Source organism: Aspergillus lucknowensis (genome assembly GCF_044049455.1).
Source record: "Aspergillus lucknowensis strain CBS 449.75 chromosome Unknown BJX67scaffold_18, whole genome shotgun sequence".
NCBI classification, from domain to species: Eukaryota; Fungi; Ascomycota; class Eurotiomycetes; order Eurotiales; family Aspergillaceae; genus Aspergillus; species Aspergillus lucknowensis.
In genome coordinates this window covers 95,099-115,579 of record NW_027263562.1, presented here as the reverse complement: position 1 = coordinate 115,579, position 20,481 = coordinate 95,099, and the positions used below count along the sequence as shown (strand labels likewise).

General features: G+C 54.8%; 12 protein-coding genes across 12 annotated transcripts; 6 read left to right on the top strand and 6 right to left on the bottom strand.

Moving 5' to 3' along the window:
- Positions 1-44: 44 nt before the first annotated feature.
- BJX67DRAFT_371846 (alpha/beta hydrolase) lies at positions 45-1,183 on the bottom strand (the record flags this gene model as incomplete). Its single annotated transcript, XM_071031150.1, has 2 exons — positions 45-940; positions 988-1,183. The coding sequence occupies 2 exons, from the start codon at positions 1,181-1,183 to the stop codon at positions 45-47; spliced, it is 1,092 nt and encodes a 363-aa protein (XP_070886464.1).
- A 277-nt stretch (positions 1,184-1,460) lies between these two features.
- BJX67DRAFT_380833 (POT family-domain-containing protein) lies at positions 1,461-3,424 on the top strand (the record flags this gene model as incomplete). Its single annotated transcript, XM_071032877.1, has 8 exons — positions 1,461-1,687; positions 1,734-1,861; positions 1,908-2,199; positions 2,246-2,344; positions 2,389-2,638; positions 2,687-2,843; positions 2,889-3,135; positions 3,193-3,424. 8 exons carry the CDS (start codon positions 1,461-1,463, stop codon positions 3,422-3,424), a joined length of 1,632 nt encoding a protein of 543 aa, XP_070886463.1.
- Positions 3,425-3,680: 256 nt separating this feature from the next.
- BJX67DRAFT_352461 (putative aminotransferase) lies at positions 3,681-5,319 on the bottom strand. The gene is made up of 3 exons (XM_071029025.1): positions 5,250-5,319; positions 4,732-5,201; positions 3,681-4,674 (listed from the first exon to the last, which is right to left on the bottom strand). The coding sequence occupies exons 1-3, from the start codon at positions 5,280-5,282 to the stop codon at positions 3,960-3,962; spliced, it is 1,218 nt and encodes a 405-aa protein (XP_070886462.1). The 5' UTR covers positions 5,283-5,319; the 3' UTR covers positions 3,681-3,959.
- A 13-nt stretch (positions 5,320-5,332) lies between these two features.
- Positions 5,333-7,259, bottom strand: BJX67DRAFT_352460 (SNG1 family protein). The gene has a single exon (XM_071029024.1). It carries the CDS (start codon positions 7,210-7,212, stop codon positions 5,683-5,685), a length of 1,530 nt encoding a protein of 509 aa, XP_070886461.1. The 5' UTR covers positions 7,213-7,259; the 3' UTR covers positions 5,333-5,682.
- Positions 7,260-7,399: 140 nt separating this feature from the next.
- BJX67DRAFT_78605 (Zn(II)2Cys6 transcription factor) lies at positions 7,400-9,912 on the top strand. The gene is made up of 5 exons (XM_071035454.1): positions 7,400-7,684; positions 7,743-8,078; positions 8,132-8,408; positions 8,462-8,899; positions 8,963-9,912. The coding sequence occupies exons 1-5, from the start codon at positions 7,598-7,600 to the stop codon at positions 9,817-9,819; spliced, it is 1,995 nt and encodes a 664-aa protein (XP_070886460.1). The 5' UTR covers positions 7,400-7,597; the 3' UTR covers positions 9,820-9,912.
- On the bottom strand, positions 9,910-10,919 carry BJX67DRAFT_371841 (amidohydrolase family protein; the record flags this gene model as incomplete). The annotated part of the gene is made up of 2 exons (XM_071031149.1): positions 9,910-10,785; positions 10,845-10,919. The coding sequence occupies 2 exons, from the start codon at positions 10,917-10,919 to the stop codon at positions 9,910-9,912; spliced, it is 951 nt and encodes a 316-aa protein (XP_070886459.1).
- A 402-nt stretch (positions 10,920-11,321) lies between these two features.
- On the top strand, positions 11,322-12,958 carry BJX67DRAFT_380828 (major facilitator superfamily domain-containing protein; the record flags this gene model as incomplete). Its single annotated transcript, XM_071032876.1, has 3 exons — positions 11,322-11,726; positions 11,775-12,333; positions 12,387-12,958. 3 exons carry the CDS (start codon positions 11,322-11,324, stop codon positions 12,956-12,958), a joined length of 1,536 nt encoding a protein of 511 aa, XP_070886458.1.
- Positions 12,959-13,072: 114 nt separating this feature from the next.
- Positions 13,073-14,151, bottom strand: BJX67DRAFT_387735 (Ldh family oxidoreductase; the record flags this gene model as incomplete). Its single annotated transcript, XM_071034274.1, has 1 exon — positions 13,073-14,151. One exon carries the CDS (start codon positions 14,149-14,151, stop codon positions 13,075-13,077), a length of 1,077 nt encoding a protein of 358 aa, XP_070886457.1.
- A 200-nt stretch (positions 14,152-14,351) lies between these two features.
- BJX67DRAFT_387733 (hydroxyacid dehydrogenase) lies at positions 14,352-15,571 on the bottom strand (the record flags this gene model as incomplete). Its single annotated transcript, XM_071034273.1, has 2 exons — positions 14,352-15,301; positions 15,556-15,571. The coding sequence occupies 2 exons, from the start codon at positions 15,569-15,571 to the stop codon at positions 14,352-14,354; spliced, it is 966 nt and encodes a 321-aa protein (XP_070886456.1).
- A 501-nt stretch (positions 15,572-16,072) lies between these two features.
- On the top strand, positions 16,073-16,568 carry BJX67DRAFT_352456 (uncharacterized protein). The gene has a single exon (XM_071029023.1). The coding sequence runs from the start codon at positions 16,197-16,199 to the stop codon at positions 16,374-16,376; it is 180 nt and encodes a 59-aa protein (XP_070886455.1). The 5' UTR covers positions 16,073-16,196; the 3' UTR covers positions 16,377-16,568.
- Positions 16,569-16,624: 56 nt separating this feature from the next.
- On the top strand, positions 16,625-17,947 carry BJX67DRAFT_387731 (SMP-30/gluconolactonase/LRE family protein; the record flags this gene model as incomplete). The annotated part of the gene is made up of 3 exons (XM_071034272.1): positions 16,625-16,859; positions 16,904-17,381; positions 17,435-17,947. The coding sequence occupies exons 1-3, from the start codon at positions 16,696-16,698 to the stop codon at positions 17,945-17,947; spliced, it is 1,155 nt and encodes a 384-aa protein (XP_070886454.1). The 5' UTR covers positions 16,625-16,695.
- Positions 17,948-18,822: 875 nt separating this feature from the next.
- On the top strand, positions 18,823-20,463 carry BJX67DRAFT_387730 (cytochrome P450; the record flags this gene model as incomplete). Its single annotated transcript, XM_071034271.1, has 3 exons — positions 18,823-19,335; positions 19,384-19,690; positions 19,739-20,463. The coding sequence occupies 3 exons, from the start codon at positions 18,823-18,825 to the stop codon at positions 20,461-20,463; spliced, it is 1,545 nt and encodes a 514-aa protein (XP_070886453.1).
- Positions 20,464-20,481: the final 18 nt, after the last annotated feature.

The following is a 20,481-nucleotide window of genomic DNA, read 5'->3' as shown; positions in this document are numbered from 1 at the left end:
GCCCTGCCACAGCCACATCCCAGATGGCCCCCCTCCCCTGTCAATTATTTCGATTGACTTCCGTGATGGACGTCTCTCAGAAGCTTGGCCGAGTCGCTGAGGAACTCCCTGCTCTTGCTCAATCCTCTCTCTGGATGGTTGTAGTAGGCAAACGCATGAGGGACGCCAGCATACCGCTTCATTGTCACCGCATTCCCGGCGTCTCTCAACAGGCTCCCGTAGTATTCTCCCTCGTCGCGCTCGACGTCGAATTCTGCAGTGACGATATGCGCCGGGGCGAGGTTCTCGAAGGAGGGCGCTAAGACGGGGGTCATTCTCCAGTCTGAGAGGATTCGTTCCCGGGTTTCAGGGTCAGTTCCGATATAATAATTCAGGAACCACGACTCCCGCGCCAGGGAGGACCACGGGAGATCGGACAGGAAGATTGCACTTGGATAATGGCATGTCTCTGTTGTCAGTGGCTCTGCGTTCGTGATCGAAAGAGGCACGTATCGCATGTCCGTTGCAGGTACGATCATCAACTGCAGCTTTAGGTTGATCGGAGGGCTGCTGTCTCGCGCAAAATGGGCGATAACCGCCGTCATCTGGCCACCAGATGAGAGTCCTCCAATCGAGACCGAGTTAGGGTTGATATTCAATGCCTCTGAATTTCCAATCACCCATTGAACGGCAGACCAGCAGTCGTAGAGCGCCGTGGGAAATGGATACCTTGGGGCCAAGCGGTAGTCCACGTCGACGACCACGATAGACGCGTTGTTACAGATACTTCGACACCAGGCAGTCTCCGAGGAGAGGCCTCCTAGCACCCAGCCTCCGCCGTGGAAGTTGATATGCACTGGAAAAGGACCCTCCCCGGGGGGCGTGTAGACTCGACAGGTGATGAACCCTTCTGGGTCTGACACGGGGACTTGGACATCGTGGACTTGATGTACCGGAGGGCCTATTCATGTCAACACCCCATATTCTGAAGTCGGCGAAGGAACTCACCCTCCCAGGTGGGATATGTCAAGCTGTACTTTGACGGACATCGCTGGAACTCTTCTATCGTCACCAAGTGCGCCCCAATCACCCCCTTTCCATGCTCCGTCCACATTCGATGCCACTCAGGGTCCAATCCGGCGAGGTATTTGTCGGGAATCGCATTCTGGACGACAGTTTTCTGTGGTGGAGAGTCTTGGGCCATGGTGGCTGTCAACATGACAAGAGAAGACTTATGTCAACCTTTTCACAACAAGTCGCCCCGCTTGTTATCTTGCCCAGCAGGTGTCTCCAACTCCAGTCAGTGGGTCACCGGTGACGACTGCCATTGGCGGCATTGGGGCCAAGTCATCTCCTATCACTCGTATTCTGGCCGGCCGTGATAACATAGTGGAGATGCGGGGTGCATGTTGAGAACCGAGATGAGATATAGCCCTTCACTTTGCCATCTCTTCCGCTTGACACTTCAGCTCACTGTGAAAATGTCCGGCGATACTCACACCGGGCCGATGCCTCTGGGCCACACTGATTCCGTGACAGCCCGCCCGAAGACCACCGAACCCTCTGTCAACCCCGTATCCGTGGAGGAATTTGGTCTCCGTCGGGTGCCCGACCGGATCCCATGGATTGTCTTGCTCGTGATCATCGTCGAGCTGGGCGAGCGATTCACGTACTTTGGCCTCAGCGGGCCGTTGCAGAATTACATCAAGTGTGTTCGTCTTTACCGAACCGACGACACCGCTGATAGCGTGCAGAAACCCATATGACCCCGGTGCTGAATTGCCAGGAGCCCTGGGCAGAGGGCAGGCTGTTGCGACTGCCCTAGGTAATTTCTTCAAGTTCTGGGCGTACGCATCCACGGTCCTGGGGGCTATTGTTGCAGGTGCGCATCTACTGCCGCATCGCTACCCTCGCTAATCGGTGTTCAGACCAGTTTCTTGGAAAATTCAAGGCCATCATTGTTGCTTGTAGTATCTATATCGTCGGGCTTACGGTGCTCGTGGCCACCGCAACCCCAGCATCCATCAAAGGAGGATCCGCGTTCGGCGGCCTCGTCGCGTCAATGGTCATCATAGGCGCAGGGACTGGAGGTATCAAGGCCAATGTCACCCCGTTCTGTGCAGAGCAGTACCAGAAGTCGCAGGCGTTTGTCAAGACCTTGAAGTCAGGAGAGCAGGTCGTCGTTGACCCAGAGTTGACGGTGGAGCGGATGTTCCTGTGGTATGTCTTCCAGCTGCTGTAAACGGCCCTAATAACACCGCTCTAGGTTCTACTGGGCTGTTAATATTGGTGCCCTATCGCCTTTAATTACCGTGAATGTCGAGACGCATGTCTCCTTTTGGCTTGCGTACCTCATTCCGCTCATGTACGTGTCTCCTCTGGGCTGTCACGCTCTCTAACAGCAGCTAGTGTGATCATCCTCGTCGCAGTAGTCTTCTTCAGTGGCAGCAGGATGTTCCTCAAGACCAGACCAGAAGGCTCCCCGATCGTCGATGCTGCACGCACTGTACACATTGCCATTGCAGAGCGAGGATTCGAGAACGCGAAGCCGAGTGTGCTACGGGAGCAGGGAAAATTAGGACAGTATCCGTTCGCTAATAGATCGGATTATACCGACTACAGCGTTGAGAAGGTTCGAACGGGCATTACAGCTTGCAAGGTAAATTTCCAAGTTGTCGCTATTCATGGCCTACTGCTAACGACGTAGCTATTTCTCCTCTTCCCGTTATACTTCATCTGCTGGACGCAGATCTGGAACAATATCATCTCGCAGGCTGGGGATATGGCTCTGCATGGGACGCCGAATGATCTGCTGCAGAACCTTGACCCTATTGCCCTGATTATCTTCATTCCATTGCTGGACTGTATGTGCTTTCCATCCCGTTTTCTATTCATACTCATGCGAGCAGTCGTCGTATATCCATTGCTCCGGCGATATAAAATCAACTTCCGCCCAGAACTCAAGGTGACGACTGGCTTCTTCATGGCCGGCCTGTCCATGGTATACGCCTGCGTTCTGCAGCACTATATCTACAAATCCCCGCCAAACAGCATCCACGTCTGGATCCAAGCCCCGATCTACATTCTCGTCGGGTTCTCCGAGGCATTTGTTGTAATTACGGGGCTGGAAATCGCCTTTACGAAAGCGCCTGAGAGGTACGTCCTTCATCCCTTCATCTCTATCTATGGCATGTAATTCTAACGGCCGTACAGTCTCCGATCTCTAGTCTCAGCTCTCTTTTGGCTTACGATAGGGATCGCCGCTGCTATTTGCATTGCGCTTGCGCCTGTGTCCCAGGATCCGCACCTCGTGTGGATGTATGGGTCTCTGGCGGTCGTGGCGTGTCTGGGTGGCGTGCTGTTTTATCTGCTGTTTGGACGCGCTTTTGATGACGCGGTGCTCGTCGAGGTTGAACCTGAGAATCTGAAGACTGCTGGAGTGTAGATAGTCCTATAGGCTAGCCAATATACTGCTCAGCCCCTGTGCCGCTTCTGTAGTGAGTGGCTCTCTTACAGCGAGTAATTTGCAGTATGCTTCGTCGCGCCTTCCTCAGGGTCCGACCGTCCTTCGTCCTTGCCTACTCTGGCTTAATGTCCTGTGGCCAGCTGCCCGGCCAGCCATCGAGTCTGCGAAGCTCGTTACCTGGCAACGGAGGGGACTGCTATGCGGGATGTTATGGCTTAACAATACGGATCTGGTATCTAGGGCACAAAACTTTGTTTCCTATCGTTACGTATTTGATATTCCTTCATGCGGTTTCCTCGTACGTTTCGTACGTTGGGAATCAGGATGTCGAACAACAGCTCATTACTCGAGGAAGTCTCAGAAGCCAATACCGATTACGCCGCACTTAGATTTTCGATCAAGCGAGGCAGATATCCAGACTCCACGCAAAAAGCCTGGATATCATAAGATTTGCGCTGTTACGGATGTGGGAAACGGTTCTGGGTTTGACTGACACATCCCCAACGGAACGCTATCAAACGACCGGCACACCCGCGTAATCCTCGTCAAGGAAACGTTGCAGGGCATCTAGCGCCGCTTCAAGGTCTTCGGTCCGGACACCGAAACCGAGACGCACATAGCCCTGGTAATCATAGCCGTCTCCAAAGCATTTCTTTCCTGGGACCAGAAGGACACCCTTCTTGTCCAGAAGCCTTGTGCAGAATTCTGCGTCGTCAACGGGCCGTCCCGACTTCGTGAATTTAATGAAGCCAATGGGTCCCCCAACAGGCCGAACCCACTCAGAAATTGTCGAATTTCTGTCGATGAACGACTGGACAACCTCGACGTTGTGCCGCGAGAGTGCCAAATTCCTGTTTATCAGATTCTGGACGGTTGGCGCGCCGAGCGCCAGAGACGCAAGCGGTTCATCAACCTGGCTCACGGTGATGAGCGCATAAGAGCGAGCGTTGACGCAGGTATCGATATAAGAAGGGTTGCGGGACGCAATCCACCCGAGACGAAATCCAGGCAGCGAGTATGTCTTCGATAGGGAGCTGGTGGCGATTGTATTCTCGTACCCCAACGAGAGGATCGACGGTGGCAGCTCCCGATCTGTCGATTCGATGGAGTGGAAGAGCGGATAATACACCTCGTCACTAAAAATTATGATCGAGCGCTCTTTCGCAATTTCCACAATGGCTTCTAGTGCCATCCTGGGGATAGCCGCGCCAGTCGGATTGACCGGATTGCTAGAGGGTAAGCGTCAACGCGGACTTCTGGTATGGTATCAGGCACCCAGGACATACTTGATCACGATCATCTTGGTATTTGGCTTGATGAGTTGCTTTAACTCTTCCAAATCAAGTCTCCACCCTTCGTTCTCTTTCGCCTTCCACAGACTCACATCCGCTCCGACGGACGCTGGAAGCGAATAGAGCTGCTGGTACGTCGGATACTGGACAACGACGTGATCACCTGGGCCCAGTAAGGCGAACAACACAAGGAAATTGGCTAGCGATGCTCCGGGAGTGGTGACAATATTATCGATGGGCAAATCCTCCGATGACTTGTCAGAGTACAAGTTTGAAATCTTTGAACGTAGGTCCTCGGAGCCTTGCATCGGGCCATAGCCCATAGGCTTCGAGAGAAGCGACGCCCACGAGGTGTTGACATCGTTTGAACCTCCCGAGTACGATTGGAGGTCATTGATCGACAGCGAAGCACAATAGGAATGGGCAAGGCTATGCTTCGCTCTCGCGTGGCGAGTCAAGATCCACTATCAAGCTGTTAGTTCTTGACTTCGTGGCCGATGAGACAAGCTTACATGATCGACTTCGAAAGGGTCGATCTTCACCATGGTAGCTGAACCTCTCGCGCTCTTCCTTGGGGTATCAAATAAAAAGGAACTGGGGACACGAGAGAAGAAGTATCTGACAAATACGATCCATGCTGCCACAGGCGGGGGGCACTTTGCCATGGAAGGGCGTGCCCACGGCCGGGTTTGGTCAAGGCCGGCGGGGCTGATTGGGTGCTGATGGATCCACGCGCTGCTCTCCCCTCTCTCCATCTCCGCAGCAAACCGAGCCCGAGCTCGTATTGGTCGGAAGCTACCGGGGATCAAGTGCTGACCTGCTCGTTCAGGGCCCGAAGGGGCCGGGCTCGCCGCTTTGGATTCGGCATTTGGGACCCAGAGGGGATGTATGATTTCGCACCGACGTCTTCAGGGTATAGAGGTTGTCCAGATTCTAGAATGCTTCCTATCCTAAGGTAAATGACGGGCCCAGAGAGTCCTTTCTTTGTGAACTCGATTGTCCGAGCGTCATCTGCGACGTGGCTCGCCAGATTCTGCCTGCAAGTTCTTCTCGGTCGGACGCGCTCTCTGCACTGCTCTTCCTCTGCGGATACGCGCTGGATTCAACATCCTCTTCCTTAGCTACCTCCACACCCTCCGCGGTACCCGCTCCTTGAATAGGGGCAGACGCGCCCCCGGAATCTGCTATTGCACTGGCGATTTTCTCCTGCCATGACTTCTCTTCGCGTTCCGCCGCTATCACGGCGTAGTGGGCGCGTCGGTAAACGCCAATAGCGCTGAGAGTTCCGCTTGATAATTCGTAGGCGAAAAGAACAGGTAGCGCGTAGCCGAGTCGCGGGTTACAGCCCCCGGACCAGATGTCAATCAACACACTGTAGCAAGCGTGGGCGGGCAAGGCATACGCCCACTTATAGAAGGCCGGAGATAATTCGAACGGGATCAGAATTGATGATATATTGAGCACAACCCATGTGATGAGGCCCATGGGAACATACGGTGGCGGCAGCCAGACGGCAACGACGTCGAGGGTGAGGAAGTTCAGGTGGGCGAAGAGCCACAGAGTGATCCACGTCAGGGCCCACTGGCTTCCATTTACCTGCCATTCGGCACGAAAAGCCCATATGGCCCCAGTTGTACAGATCGAGCCGGCCAGGGTGTATAGACCGGAGATCATGAACCGGTAAATGATCATGCGTCTTGGTTTGAGACGACCGAATAGTCCGAACTGGACGTAGAGACCATTGATGGTGGCGAGGAAGAAAAACTCTTGAATCAGCAGCAAGACAATAACGAGAGTGTTGTAGACCAGACGGGAGCCCTGAGCAGTTGGCTGGATGTTGATCGACGCGAGCTCCCAGGGATTGGAATAGGCCTCCACGGCAGCCAAGCTTGTCGCGTCAAGTGACTGGATGGCACCTGTGCCATTCAGCTGCACGTAGGCAACCCTTGCAGCCTCTGCAAGAGCTGTAATCTGCTGTGCAAGCGTGTCGATGACAGTCGGATATCGCGCCTCGTTCCAGACCCAGGTGAGGACGTCGCTCCGATTGTAAGAAGCCGCAGCTTGCGCATCGGATATGGCAGTGGCTAGGCGGTCGGAAGCACCAGCAGAGATGTAGAGTGCGCCCCAGTAGTCGATATTGCAGACAGCGGAGCGCAAGGCCGCAGGCTGTGGATATTGCCCCGATGGATGCTCGATCAGCGTGGGGAAGCTATCCCCGCGCAAGCGCTGGTACGCCTGACGGACAGCATCCCCGATGAGACCGCCATCGTAGTCAACAAAAGCGACATTGAGATTGTGAGTATGCCCAACCAGCTGATACAACGAGCCAAAAAGGTAGCAGAAGAGCGAAAGAAAGAGCAGCGTCAGGATAATGCCCGATCGAGCGGCCGCGCGGAGAACAGCGAACCTCGACTTTTGCACTTCTGGCTCGTGTGCGCTAACGCGCCGTTCTTTGGCTTTGGGGTAACGGCGCATCTCAATCTGTCGTGTCAGGATAGTCACAGCATCGGATCCACGTTATGTGGGAGCTTTGTGGCATCCTGGAGAATTGAAGAGCCGGCGAAAGAGCCAAAGGTCATGTGATTTTTTGAGAGCGGTCACGTGGTTTCTCTCGGCTCTCGCCTTTGTCCCTCCTGCTGCTTCTCCTCCTCCAGTGTTAGTAGGTTCATCGCCAGCCTTTTCTGCTCTCGAATCATAGAAGCAACGTTTTGGAAGACGGCTCCAGGTGGCGGTACTACCGTGCGGTACCCGGCCCATTTTACACTGTCGACGCTCAATTGCCCCTGCTCTGCTTCCACCGACCGGCTGCGGAAATATATCCATAGAGCCAACAGGCCTCGGAACACTCGCGCCCTCCAACATGGCCTCATCATCTGCGCGGAATCGACCAGAGCGGCGAAGTCGAGCTCGGCGATCCTTAACATGCGAGAATTGTCGGGCCAGAAAGGTGGTTGAACCCGTACGTTATAGGACCGCTCACTCTACTGACTTGCTCCCCACTGCAGACGCGTTGCGATGGGACTCAACCAAGCTGTAAGACTTGCGAGGTCTACCACGATGAGTGCCGCTATGAGAAGCCGCCTCCGATGTCGCAGATCGTTGCCATGGCCAATCGCCTGCAGGAGGCCGAACAAACTATCCTCAGGCTGCAAAAAGCACTAGAGACGCAGTCTTCCCCGAACTCTACCGGCACGGGAGAAGAACCTTCGGGTGTCTCTCCCAGTTCAGAAACGCGATCGGGCTCTGGGGGTGACTCGGCACATACTCGGCCGCGGAATCAGTCGAATGAGCCAACCTCAGAGGAACTGCTTTCAGACCTGAGTCTTGACGGGCATGGCAAGGTAGGTATTTGAAACAACTGCCATCCTATGGTTCGAAATCTGACCTGCAGTAGATATCATATTATGGTCCTACTTCCGCTATCCATGAGCCTGCCTCGTTGGAGCCTCCATCCACGGATTTTCAGAGTTATGAGGAACTGCCTTCCAAGACCAATATCCGAACATTACTTACCTGGAACGCGGAAGAATATCGATCCTGGGAGGATTTTGCTTTAAGCAATGCTGCAATCGAAACCGGGATTCCTCGCGCCACGATGTCCACGTTGCTTCAGATCCACTGGGCATGGATCGCACCGATGTTCATGTGGGTGTACCGACCTGCCTTTATGCGTAAGATTCGCCCTTGCATTGCCTAATCTGGAACCTTGTCTGACCGACAGCAGGCGACATGACGACTGATGGCCAGTATTACTCGCCGTTCCTCCTTACTGTCCTATGCGCCCATTCCGCCCGCTTTCATGAGGGTCCTGTCGGTGAGATGCTGATCTGCCGAGCACGCTTACTCTTGGGGCAAGAAATCCAGAAACCAAGCTCGATTCCGACCGTGCAGGCACTCCTGCAACTGAGCGCACGAGAGATGGCCTACGGATCGACATCGCAAGCTTGGCTGTACAGCGGAATGGCTTTCAGAATGGTCAGCGATCTTGGGCTTCACCACAACAGCGGCAAAATCTTGCACTTGGGGTATCTGAGCCCAGAAGACCTCGAGATCCGCAGACGCTTATTCTGGAGTTGCTATTTCTGGGACAAGGCCATCAGCCTTTATTTGGGCCGATCGCCTGTTTTGCAAGAACTCCCTTTCGACCACACCCCGGAGTTTCGTGAGTTCCTCCGACCTTCTTTTTTTTTTTTTTTTTTTCAAAATTTTTGCTGACGGTTGGTAGTGGATACATCTGCCGAAAACGAGATCTGGACACCTTACCACGGAGAGTCGCTCAACTTGAGTAGGGTCTCCGTAGGCCGGTATCCGCCGCTGAAAGCACATTCTATCTCTTGCTTCGAAAACTCGTGCAAGCTTTCCGTCATCTTGAATGATATTATAGTCCATCTCTATTCTCGGCATGGTCCACCGGATCTGGATGAGACGCTGCGGATCAAAAGAAGACTGGACGAGTGGAGAGAAAATCTGCCAGAGCATCTCAAGTACGATCCAGACAATTTGCCTGCGTACTGTCCGCCGCCGCATATTATGTCGCAGAATCTCCTGTACCACACAACAATCATTCTCCTGCACCGCCCTTTCTACTCGGCTTCAGAACATCACATTGCCTGCAGGAAGGCGGCGGACAGCCTTGAGAAGATATTGCTCCTCTTGGAGAAAACATTCGGCTTTAACCGGGTGACGTACCTAATGTCGTACTGCATCTACACAGGGGCATCGGTCATGGTCAAGGATGCCAAATCTGGTGACCTGGAAGCAAGTGGTAAGATTCAGACGTTCCTGCGCGCCTTGAAAGGAGGGATAAAAACTTGCCCTCTAATCCAGCGGAGTCTGGACATAATCAACAACAGTCTTCAGTCCAAGACGCCAAAGCTAGCAACTTTAAACGACGTTTCAGCCGCGGACGGCTTGGGGACGGCGAATTATCTCCCAGCTTTCCCATACCTTGACATGGGAGCGACGAGCCAATTTCCGACGGACCGGAATCCAGCGGTGATGGACCTGGATGCATTTTCACTGCTTGACTCATTTCCGGAACAACACATCAGCACTACCACAGGAGAATGGTATTTTGGATGATTGAAAAGATGCCCCGGGCGGAGGGGCCATTTGCCCAACTTAGCGACTCTATTTGTATAGTACAACACATGTTTGAATGCTCCGCGCACTCTACAGTATATGTCTAATTTGCAAATCCGTTGGTCGCGGGCCGTCCTCATCGTACTGCCACAGTCTCCTCGGGTTGTCCACCCATATCTTTCTCACTAGGGCATCACCTCGGGGGCCGCCGACCAGCTGACACCATCGCTTGCAAAGGGCGATCCAGGCCTGGTCGTCGATATCCCTGTACTCCTGAACCTTTTTTCTGTCGCCGTCTGGATTCTTGGAAACTCCACCACTGTGTGGCCAATCGCTTGCCCACACAACTCTATCTGGGGCAACGGCAAGAATCTCTTGAACGTAAGAATCCAGTTCTGGGAGATCATTGAACCTGTACGTCCCGCTAAGTTTCGTATACACAAGGCCAGATTTGAGAAGGTCCATGAATTCGACGTATCCTTCTTGCAGTCTGGGGGCTCCCTTGGAGGGTTCAGGATGGCCGATGTGATCGATGACAACTGGTACCCCTAATCGCGGCACCACCGACGCAAAGAGCGCGATCTGATCCAACGAAACGTACAACTGCAGTACCCAACCGAACGGCCGGATGGTATCCGCTGCCCGGAAGAGTAGTTCCGCGAATGTCGCCTTACTAACTCGTTTGCTTGAAGTTCGGAAGTTCAGACGGATGCCTCTCGCGCCTGCACGGTGCAGCTCCCATAGCTCTGCGTTGGTCACGGTTGCAGGATCGATACAAACAACTGCACGACCTTTTCCATTTAAGCGACGAAGGGCGTCCAGAAGGCTTGAGTTGTCGGTATGATATACTGAGAACGCCACCAGGCAGCTGTGAGCAATCCCTTGCTTCCTTTGGAATGCGAGCAGATCATTGAGGTCGGCTTTCTTGGGCCGGTACGGATGGGTTGGATGATAAGGGAACTTCTCCTGCAGAGTTATTACGATGTGAGGAGCCGCAGCAGAGCATCGGATTGAAACCTGCTTACCTCGTCCGCGATATGGACGTGGCTGTCCCAAGCCCCTGGTGGCAGGGAGGTGTCGAGATGTGACAACGAATCCATCTTGCTCGGCGAGTGGTGTCAATTGCGGATGCAGACCGCAAGGTGAAGATGGCACGCATCCATTAATAATCAGGACCTGACTCGCCGTTTCGATTGAAGATAGAACAGACCGTTCGTCGACCCTGGGGACTGCCCGGGTTCTCTCCCCGGAAACTCGCCGGGAGCCTCGCCGGGCACTTTTTGGAGCTGCAAGCGATCTGCGGAGCGGGGGTTGGAGAAGCTGAATCCGGCCCGTGGGGTTTGGCGGCGTAGGGGTACCCCAGATCTTGCCACTACAGTCTTGGGATGAAATGGGTATATTTACCCATAGCATGGCCTCCTCCCCGGATCAACTGGCCATTCCTCAGAAGCACCCCTGGATCTTTCACTTTCTGCGCTCACGGCGAGATTATGACCGACACCATGGGCGGTGCTGACAACCCCGAACACATCGAGAAGGCATACTCTCGCGATGTCGAGAAGACTGAAGAAGAACACTCACCGGAAGAAATCGAGAAAGGAGCCCCGGGTCGGCACGACGAGGCGTGGCTCAAAGCCCAAAGACGGTATCTCTGGAAGCTCGACTGCATTCTCCTGCCTGCTGTGTCGATTTTGTATTTTTTCGAGTACCTCGATCGCGGCAACGTCGGAAATGCTAAGCTCTACGGGTTGGACTCCGGACACGAGACGGAATACCAGGGCGTCGGCCCGGGACTTCGCAAGCTCACGTCGCCGCAATGGCAGCTGGTTGTGATGATCTTCTACGTTGGGCTGGTCCTCTTCCAAGTTCCAGGTTGTCTTGGTTATCGTGTTTTCCCGCCATCAAAGGTACGAGATCATGTAGTATGAGACGGAAACAAGCTAACGGAGACACAGTGGGTAGCCTTCGGTGTTTGCGGATGGGCCGCTTCCAGCCTCCTTCAATGCGTTGCTTTCAACCTGGGTGGTGAACTTGTTTGCCGAGTGTTTCTGGGTGCATTCGAAGGACTCTTCGGCACCGGAATTGTCTATTACCTTTCTCTATGGTATCATCGGACCGAAATGGGTATGCGTGTTTTCTGGTTCCTCGGACCTACAGCGATCGCTGGAGCGTTCGGTGGATTGATCGCTTATGGTATTGGACATATCAAGAGCGGCACGCCTGTGTGGAAATGGCTCTTTCTAATCGAGGCTTTGCCCGCCTTCTGCCTTGGGTTGTTTTGTCTGTATTGGCTGCCCGATCGGCCTTTCCAGAATTCACGCTTCTCTGGCATCGACCAGGAAATCGCAGAAGCCCGATATCAGAACGAGTCTTTCGACAAGGCTGGCCCTATTCAGAAGAAGCATGTGATTTGGACAGTTACGGACTGGCGGCTGTATGTGCAGGCTGCGATATATGTCCCAACCGCAGGGATGCTCTCCTCCATCTCAGGGTTTCTCCCAACCATTGTGAAAGGTCTCTTCGCCTTCAATAATTTACCTATGGATAAGTTGTCTGACTGCGCACAGAACTTGGATACACTGAGGCAACCGAGGCCAACCTGATGACTGTCCCACCATACGCCTGTGCCTTCGCCCTGATGTTCATCTCATCCTATTCTTCCGATCACTTCCGCGACCGCGGCCGGCATATCACTGGTCTTATGTGTGTCTCCACGATTGCATATGCGCTTCTAGCCACACTCCCAGAGTCCAACCTACACGGGAAGTACGCGTGCGTCTGTATTGCAGTCGCCTGCGTCTACGCTACCTACCCACCGACTCACGCTTGGGCGGCGAACAACTTCGGCAACGAGACGAAGCGGTCGATTGGGATGGGTCTCTACACGGCAATCGGCAATCTTGGTTCCATTGCAGGGACCTTCTTCTATCCGACCACGGACGCGCCTCAGTTCCGAAAGGGGCACTTCGTGTGTATGGGGCTATCAATTGCCACGGCAGTGTTTGCCTTGGGCAACCACCTTGTGTTGAAAGCCATCAACCACCGGCGGGATAGAATGTATGGCAAGCCGGTACCAGGGCAGGCCGTGGATGTTTCTGAATTGGCGGATGAGGCGCCCATGTTCCGGTTCATCACATAAGTCTGCAGTCTGCAGGGTGCAAGTAGCCAGCATAGAAAACTTGCGCTGTATGATAGCAATGAATAACTTGGATTACAGCTTGATGTAGTCAATTCAATTAGGCCTGTATGAACACTCTACTCTAACTCTTCCAGCTTGACATCAACACCGACCTGCTTCGCCAGGGCATTCAACGCATCGACTTCGCCGCGGGAATAGGGAATCCCCTCCGCTCTTCGCTTTGCCTCAACCTCAGCCTCAATCTCGCCACTTGTATAGATCCTTTCCACTCCCGCTGCCTTGTCGCACTGCCGGATCCTCTCCAGCAGTACGTCCATTCTCTCCTTCAGCTCGGCTGATCCGTCCTCGAGGAAGACCTCCGGTCGAAACACCAAGAACCAGTGCCCAACATTCTGGGGCTCCTGCAGATTCTTGTACTGGTCATTCACGCCTCCAGCAAAGGCAGCGCCGGACATCAACCCCCCAAACATATCCATCATCATCGCCAATCCGCTTCCTTTGGGACCTCCGATAGGCAAAACAACCCCGCCAGCTAATGCGGCCTCGGGGTCGGTAGTTGGTTTTCCCTCCACATCCAGCGCATACCCCTCGGGAATCTTCTCCCCTCGACGCGCTGCCTTTCGAATCTTCCCCCTCGCAGCGACGCTCGGCGACATATCGAGCACGAAATCTCCCTTCTCCCCACCAGGAACACCGACAGCAAACGGACTCGTCCCCAGAAGCGGCTCCCTCGCACCCCAGGGCGGCATACTCCTCGACGCATTGGTGAACGCCATCGCCGCACACCCCTTCTTCATCGCACGGAGAAGATACGTCGCAGCCATTCCGTAGTGGTTACTATGCTTCACAGCGACAACGCCAATCCCGTAGGTCTGCGCCATCTCCACGCCCCTATCGATGGCGAGGGAAGCAGCGACGAACCCGAAGGTATTTTTCGCGTCGAGGAGCGCCATCACGGGCGTCTTTTGCTCGAAGTTCAAGGCCGGATTCGGATCGAGGACATTGTGTTTGATCCGCTCGATGTATCCACCTAGTCGGTTTATGCCGTGGGTGTCGACGCCGCGGAGGTCGGCGAGGACGAGGGAGTCGGCGATCAGCTCTGCGCGGTCCGGGGGGATGGCGTATTTGGAGAGGACTGCGGTTACGAAGGAGTGCGCGGAGGTTGAAGGAACGTGGACGACGTTGGTGGCCATATCTGTTACTTTGGAGCGAAGACTGGTTGGAGGAGAGTTCAATGACAGTGTGAGCGCGCATTGGGGGCTTTGCTTTATACAAGCCCGCCGCCGGAAACTCGCCGGGGAAGTGCTGCACATGCTGTGGACGGCAACATTCGGAATTTACGTTAACAAGCAATATTTATCGAAAAGTGTTCTTCTGTCTACAAACCGCGGGATTATACTAATTTTCCTGGTACATCGCCATTCCCCTCTAGAACCCCTACCAGCGCCCTGACGGCAGCAACGCCGCTATTAATCTGGTTCTCCACCGTCGACGCGCCGATATGTGGCGTGATAATCACATTGTTCAGCTCGAAGAACTCTCGATGCGCCTCGAGCGTCGGTGGTTCAACCTCCAAGGCGTCCAGCGCAGCACCCCAGATCCTCCTCTCCCTCAGCGCCAGCAGTAGGGCTTTCTCGTCGACAATGCCGCCTCTCGCTGCGTTGATCAGGATCGCACTGTCCTTCATCAATCCCAGTTCCCGCTCCCCGATCATCCCTCTTGTGCTCGCAAGGAGCGGCAGGTGGAGCAGAACGACGTCCGACTCTCGGAGTAGGTCGTCCAAAGTCGACGCCCTCGTGTGCGGGATTGCATCCTGATCCCACACGTCCGCCGGTGCAATAGGGTCATACCCTATAATCCTTGCCTCGCATGCCCCGATCCACTTCTTCGCGGAGATCTTCCCAATGTTGCCCATCCCAACGACGCCGACCATCTTGCGGAAGAGACTCACGCCTAGCGTCTGGCTGCGGACAACCTTCTCCCCGTTTCGGAGGAGACGGTCAACCTCGACAATGCGTCTACTCAGCGACAGCGCAAGAGCGAGCGTAAATTCGGCCACAGACTCGCTGTTCAACCCGGGGGTGTTGTGCACCGCGACGCCGGCATCCTTGGCGGCGGCGAGGTCGATATTATCCACGCCTACGCCCTGCTTCACGATGACGCGGAGATGCTTTGCCTGAATGAAGTCCGAAGCTTGGATTTGTGTTTCTGACCGGACGAGGACGCCGTCTGCGTGCTCGTGCCAGTGTGCTTTGCGCGGGTCGGTCCAGGGGATGACGTCGATACCGGCGGTCGACTGGAGGAGGGAGACGGCGTCTGCGTGATAGGGGTCCAGGATGAAGACTGTTGCCCTTGCCATTGTGTTGTTTGACTGTGCTTGGATGTCCTGGCCGGAGTTGGTAGTTGTACGCTCGCTGTCGCTTCCCCGGGGAGTTGCCGCGGGGGGTGCGCGGGGGCTTTTCCGCGGCAGGAAGACCAATACGACCAGAGTACTTCATCCTCATTCTACTGTTTCACGCTTGATTATACTTCAAGGAAATTGCTAACTTCTCGCGGACATTGAAGCGGGGTCAGTCAGCATGAGCACCTCTCAGGACCCGATTGTGACGGCATTGCAGGAGTACAGCACGTAAGTTCTCTCCCAGTATTGGATGTCAGGCACATGCTGAAGTCGATAGCTGCGATGTCTCTGATGCACTGTGCAAGCTGAGCCTCCCCCACGGAGGCTTCCTTCCCGGCCTCACACTGTGGTCTCCAGAGCGCCAACAGGGCGCAACGAAGATCATCGGCCCTGCATACACGATCAAATATGCGCCCCTGGACGATCCAGCGCCAAAGCATCCTTCACACTATGTAAGCCGCCACGGCTTCGCTCTGGTGCGGGTCTATAAGATTATATCATCGCGCTAACCGCAGCAGATTGACTCCATCCCCGAAGGCGCAGTCGTCTTCATCTCCTCCCCCAAGACGCCAAATGCCGTGTATGGCGGGTTGATGTCGACTCGGGCGCAGGCGAGTAGGGCCGTGGGGTCAGTGATTGACGGACGGTTCCGCGATCTACAGGAGCACAGGGACCTAAACTATCCTGTTCGTCCGGATACCGAGGGTAAAGCGTGAACAGCCGCTAACATCGAGATTGTAGGTCTTCGCGCATGATGTCGGCACCGCGCCGCCGTATGGTGCTGTTAAGGTCGTAGGGGTGGATGTACCCGTTCAGCTCCAGGCGGATCAGGATATCATGGTCAACCCTGGGGACTACCTAATAGGCGACCTGAACGGCGTCGTTGTGCTACCAAAGAATCTCGCCGAAAAGGTTCTCCCTCTCATGGCGAAGCAGAGCGCGGCGGATGCGAAGATGGCGGTGGCGATCCGAGAGGGCATGCCATTTACTGAGGCGAGTCGGACCTTTAGAACCTGATACCCATTTAGGTACGAACTAGTGTCTGCCGTATGTTGGGTCCTGTATCAGGTAAATGTAGGTAGACATGTGTAAGCGGGCCCCCGCGAAAGACCCGGATGGACGAGAGTATAGAAAGAATTCCAACGGCGTCTCGGCGAAGCTCCGGGCGAGTTTGCGGGGAATCCGGGGAATCCGGGGATTGATTCTTAACTATCATTGTCAGCAGGAGTTGGCACTTTGAGAGCTCCGCAAACTCTGTAGAGGCTGCTAGATTGACCTCTTTTCGTTACATCCAGCAACGACAAAGAATCTACTCCGTATTCGTTGCGATTCGAGCATGCCATTCCTCAATCCCCTCCCGCCATTCATGAATGGCACCCTGGCCAGGTGGGCTTATGTCTCCTTGGCCGGTCTTGCGGCTCTTCCCGGCCAGTTCAACCGGTCTGCCTTGGAAGCCCCGTGGGCAACAAGTGATATCTCTAACCCTGGTCTTTCACGGACGTGAGTGACACCCCTCGACTTTTTGACAGAGCTGACCGTGTTAGGTTGGCTTACTTAAATACAACGGACTTCGTCGCCTACGACAGGAAATTCCTCGACATCATCGGACCCGACGCAACAATCGAACACGTCCAGAAGCTCGCTTTCCAATCACACGAGGCACCGTGCTACATCAAAGACACTAACCAGCTGTTCTTCGTCGAATGGGGTCCTCCAGGCGGGGAGAATGGGACGCACCCGTGGCAGTACCTCCTTGACGTTGAGACGAATGAGTTGAGGAAGATCACCACTGATCCCCCGACGTATAATGCGCACGGATGCGTTGTCTATGACGGCGCTCTCTACGTCGTCACCGACGGACACGGCGATGAGGAATCCGCACAGCTGGTCAAGATTGACCCGCGGACTCTGAAGCGGGAGGTCTTGCTCAACAACTACCTCGTCCAGCCTTTTGGTGGATTCAACGACCTGGAGATCGATCCGCGTGGGAATTTCTACCTGACAGACTCGAGGTCCGGCTGGGTACGCCCCCCTGCCGTCTGACCCCGGCGATATTGATAACTAACTGCAAATAGGGAAGAGGGCTCGTAGACTTCGCACTCCCCACGAACCCAACGGTCTACTTCGTCGAGCGAGACACCTACCGCATCAAGCCTGTCCACATCACCGACGGAAACGCAAACGGCGTCGCCATCTCCCCGGACGGCGACGTCATCTACATCCCGGACACTGGCGTCTCGAGCTACTACCCCGTGCACAAATCCCCCTACGGCAAGCGCGAACTCTGGGCATTTGACGTCGCGCAGTCCGGCGCAGTCCTGACGAATAAGCGGCTTTTGTCGAATCCGATCTCGTACTTTTACGATGGCGTGCGTGTCTCGCGGAATGGGTGGATCTTCTGCGGTGCTGGGGATGGTGTGGATGTGATTGACCCTCAGTCAGGGTTCACGCTGGGGACCATTCGGGTCGGAGGAGGCGAGAATCTTGCTGTGAGCCTGGCTTTTGGGCAGAATGAGCTGTGGATTGTCGGGAGGGGTGGTGTGTGGCATGTTAAGGGGATTCGCGAGAGACTGGACCGTGAATGGTAGGCGTAGGGCTCTCGAGGCTGCGGCCGGACGTACCACGCCGGACGTGAGGAACAAGAGAGCCATGTATCGGCTTAATAAATACGAATCAATAGGAATCAATCGTGATAGGTCGAGAAGAGCTTTTCCCATGTCTGGACATCGATTCCGGCCTTCAAGCGCCTCTGCATCCTTGCTCTTTACCCCTGGCGCCCACATTAGTTCAAAGCCCGCAACGGCCGCAGGAGGGGAAATCGACTCGTCACAGCGGCGATTGAAGAAGGCAATGTCTATCAGAGAAGTGGATTCGAGCCGAAGACGAGATCCACAACAACAAGAAAAGTTAAAGAGATTGACTCAATATTGCGCCTAGCTGGATGTCGATCTGGCGCTAGATCGGCCCTGTTCACCTTGACAGATCTTGGAACAACCACCGCTTGAGCTGCCGTTCTTTTCTTTCCTTTTTTCCTCTCGTGTCTGACGAAAACCCACTCTTGTGGAACACACGAGGGGGTTACACAGTTATGCAAGTCAGAACGCAAATCAAAGCTCCATGACAAGATACGAGCTTCACAGGTTGCTTGCTCATTTTGAAAGGATATTATTACCCGCTTCTCAGCTCGAGTGGCTGGCTGAAAAACGTGTTTTCTTCATCCCTCTGGACGAAAGATGATCGACGTCAAGGGGTGAAGGATGAGGCGCACTATTCGAATAGTTCGCGCGCTGAAAGCCTCCAAGCGATCTACAAGAGACTTGTCGTTTTCCTTCCAAAGTCGCAGACATGACAATAATGATTTCAGCAGCACTTGCAGACCCGATCTCGACCTGGTCTCCCCGGATCGAGCATCATGGCGGGCCTCCTCCTTCTTGTTGCCGCTGTCGTCCTCTGCGCCGCACGCATGTACAAATGGGCCACAGATACAGCACCAAAGGTGCCCTCCCCTCCCGGCCTCCCTCTCATCGGAAACACCCTTCAGCTTCCGTCTCAGCCGCACCGCCAGTTCCTCAAATGGGCGCGACAATATGGCGAGATCTACCGCGTCCGTCTCGGCCTGATGGACTGGTACATGCTCAACTCGCCGCAGGCTGTCAAGGAGATTCTGGACAAGCAGTCTGCCGTGACCTCCTCGCGGCCTCCGATGCCGGTTGTCTCGGATGCTCTATCCGGCGGCATGCGGTTCCTCTTCATGCCGTATGGCGCGGAGTGGCGGCGTCTGAGGTCGGTCAGCCATAGGTTATTGACACCGCGGATGTCGGATACGTTTCAGCCGTCGCAGGATTTCGAGGCGAAGCAGTTGCTGTACGATCTCTTGACGGATAATTCGTGTAATAAGGAGTTCTATATGCATATCCGGCGGTATACGGTGTCTGTCTTGATGACCTCGATCTACGGGAGGCGAGTGCCAAAATGGGTACGTCGGTTGTCCACTCGTGGATAACGAAGTTAACATGAGGAGTAGGAGTGCGACGATGTTCGCGGAATCTACCAGATCGTCAACGACTTATCCTATGTATCCACGCCCGGGAGGTACATTGCCGACGGTGTACCTCACCTAGCACAGCTCCTCCCCGAGAAGCTGCAGTGGTGGCGCAAGTCTCTAGAGCCAATGCTAGAGCTGCAGAGGACCGTCTGGATGAAGCATTGGACGAGGCTGCGCACGCAAATGGAGCAGGGAAAAGCACCAGAGTGCTTCGTCAAGCAGTTCATCCAGTCGCAGTACCATACCATGGGAATTACGGAGGTCCAAGCAGCCTTTCTCGCAGGATGTACGTTTGGCCCATAGTTCAGACTGTTCAAAACCTAACGCATCGTAGCCATGATCGAAGCCGGCGCAGAATCCACCTCGGCCGCCCTGAACAGCTGCATGTTATATCTCTCCGCCCACCCCGATGCCCAGCAGCGCGCGCACGAAGAGCTAGACACAGTGGTAGGGAGGCTCCGCTCGCCATCCTTCGACGATATCGACAACCTCCCCTACATCCGCGCCATTGTCAAGGAGATCCTCCGCATCCGCCCCCTCGCCAGCATGGGCATCCCGCACTACGCCACCGACGACGTCCAGTACAAGGAATACACCATCCCAAAGGGCAGCGTCATCGCCATCCAGCAGTACGCCATCCATTATGACCCGTCTCTCTTCCCTGATCCGGAGCACTTCCGGCCCGAACGGTACCTCCACCACCCCGAGCGGACGGGTGTGTACGCTGCCTCCTCGGCCAATCCGTATCAGCGCGACCACTGGGACTTCGGGGCGGGGCGGCGCGTGTGTCCCGGGATGCATCTTGCGGAGAATAGCTTGTTTATTACGATTGCGAAGATCTTGTGGGCGTTTCGTGTTGTGCCGACTGGGAAGGTGGATCTCTCGAATGATGCGTATTTGGCTGGGTCTATTACGGTGCCGAAGCCTTTTGAGGCGAAATTTGTATGCCGAGACAGCTTGATTGAGAACGTCCTGCGGACAGAGTGGGAAGTTGCAGAGAGAGATGGGTATATATTAAGGGATACCAAGGTTGATGCAGCAGGCGTCATGGTTGAATAAATTCTTCCAGTACACTAT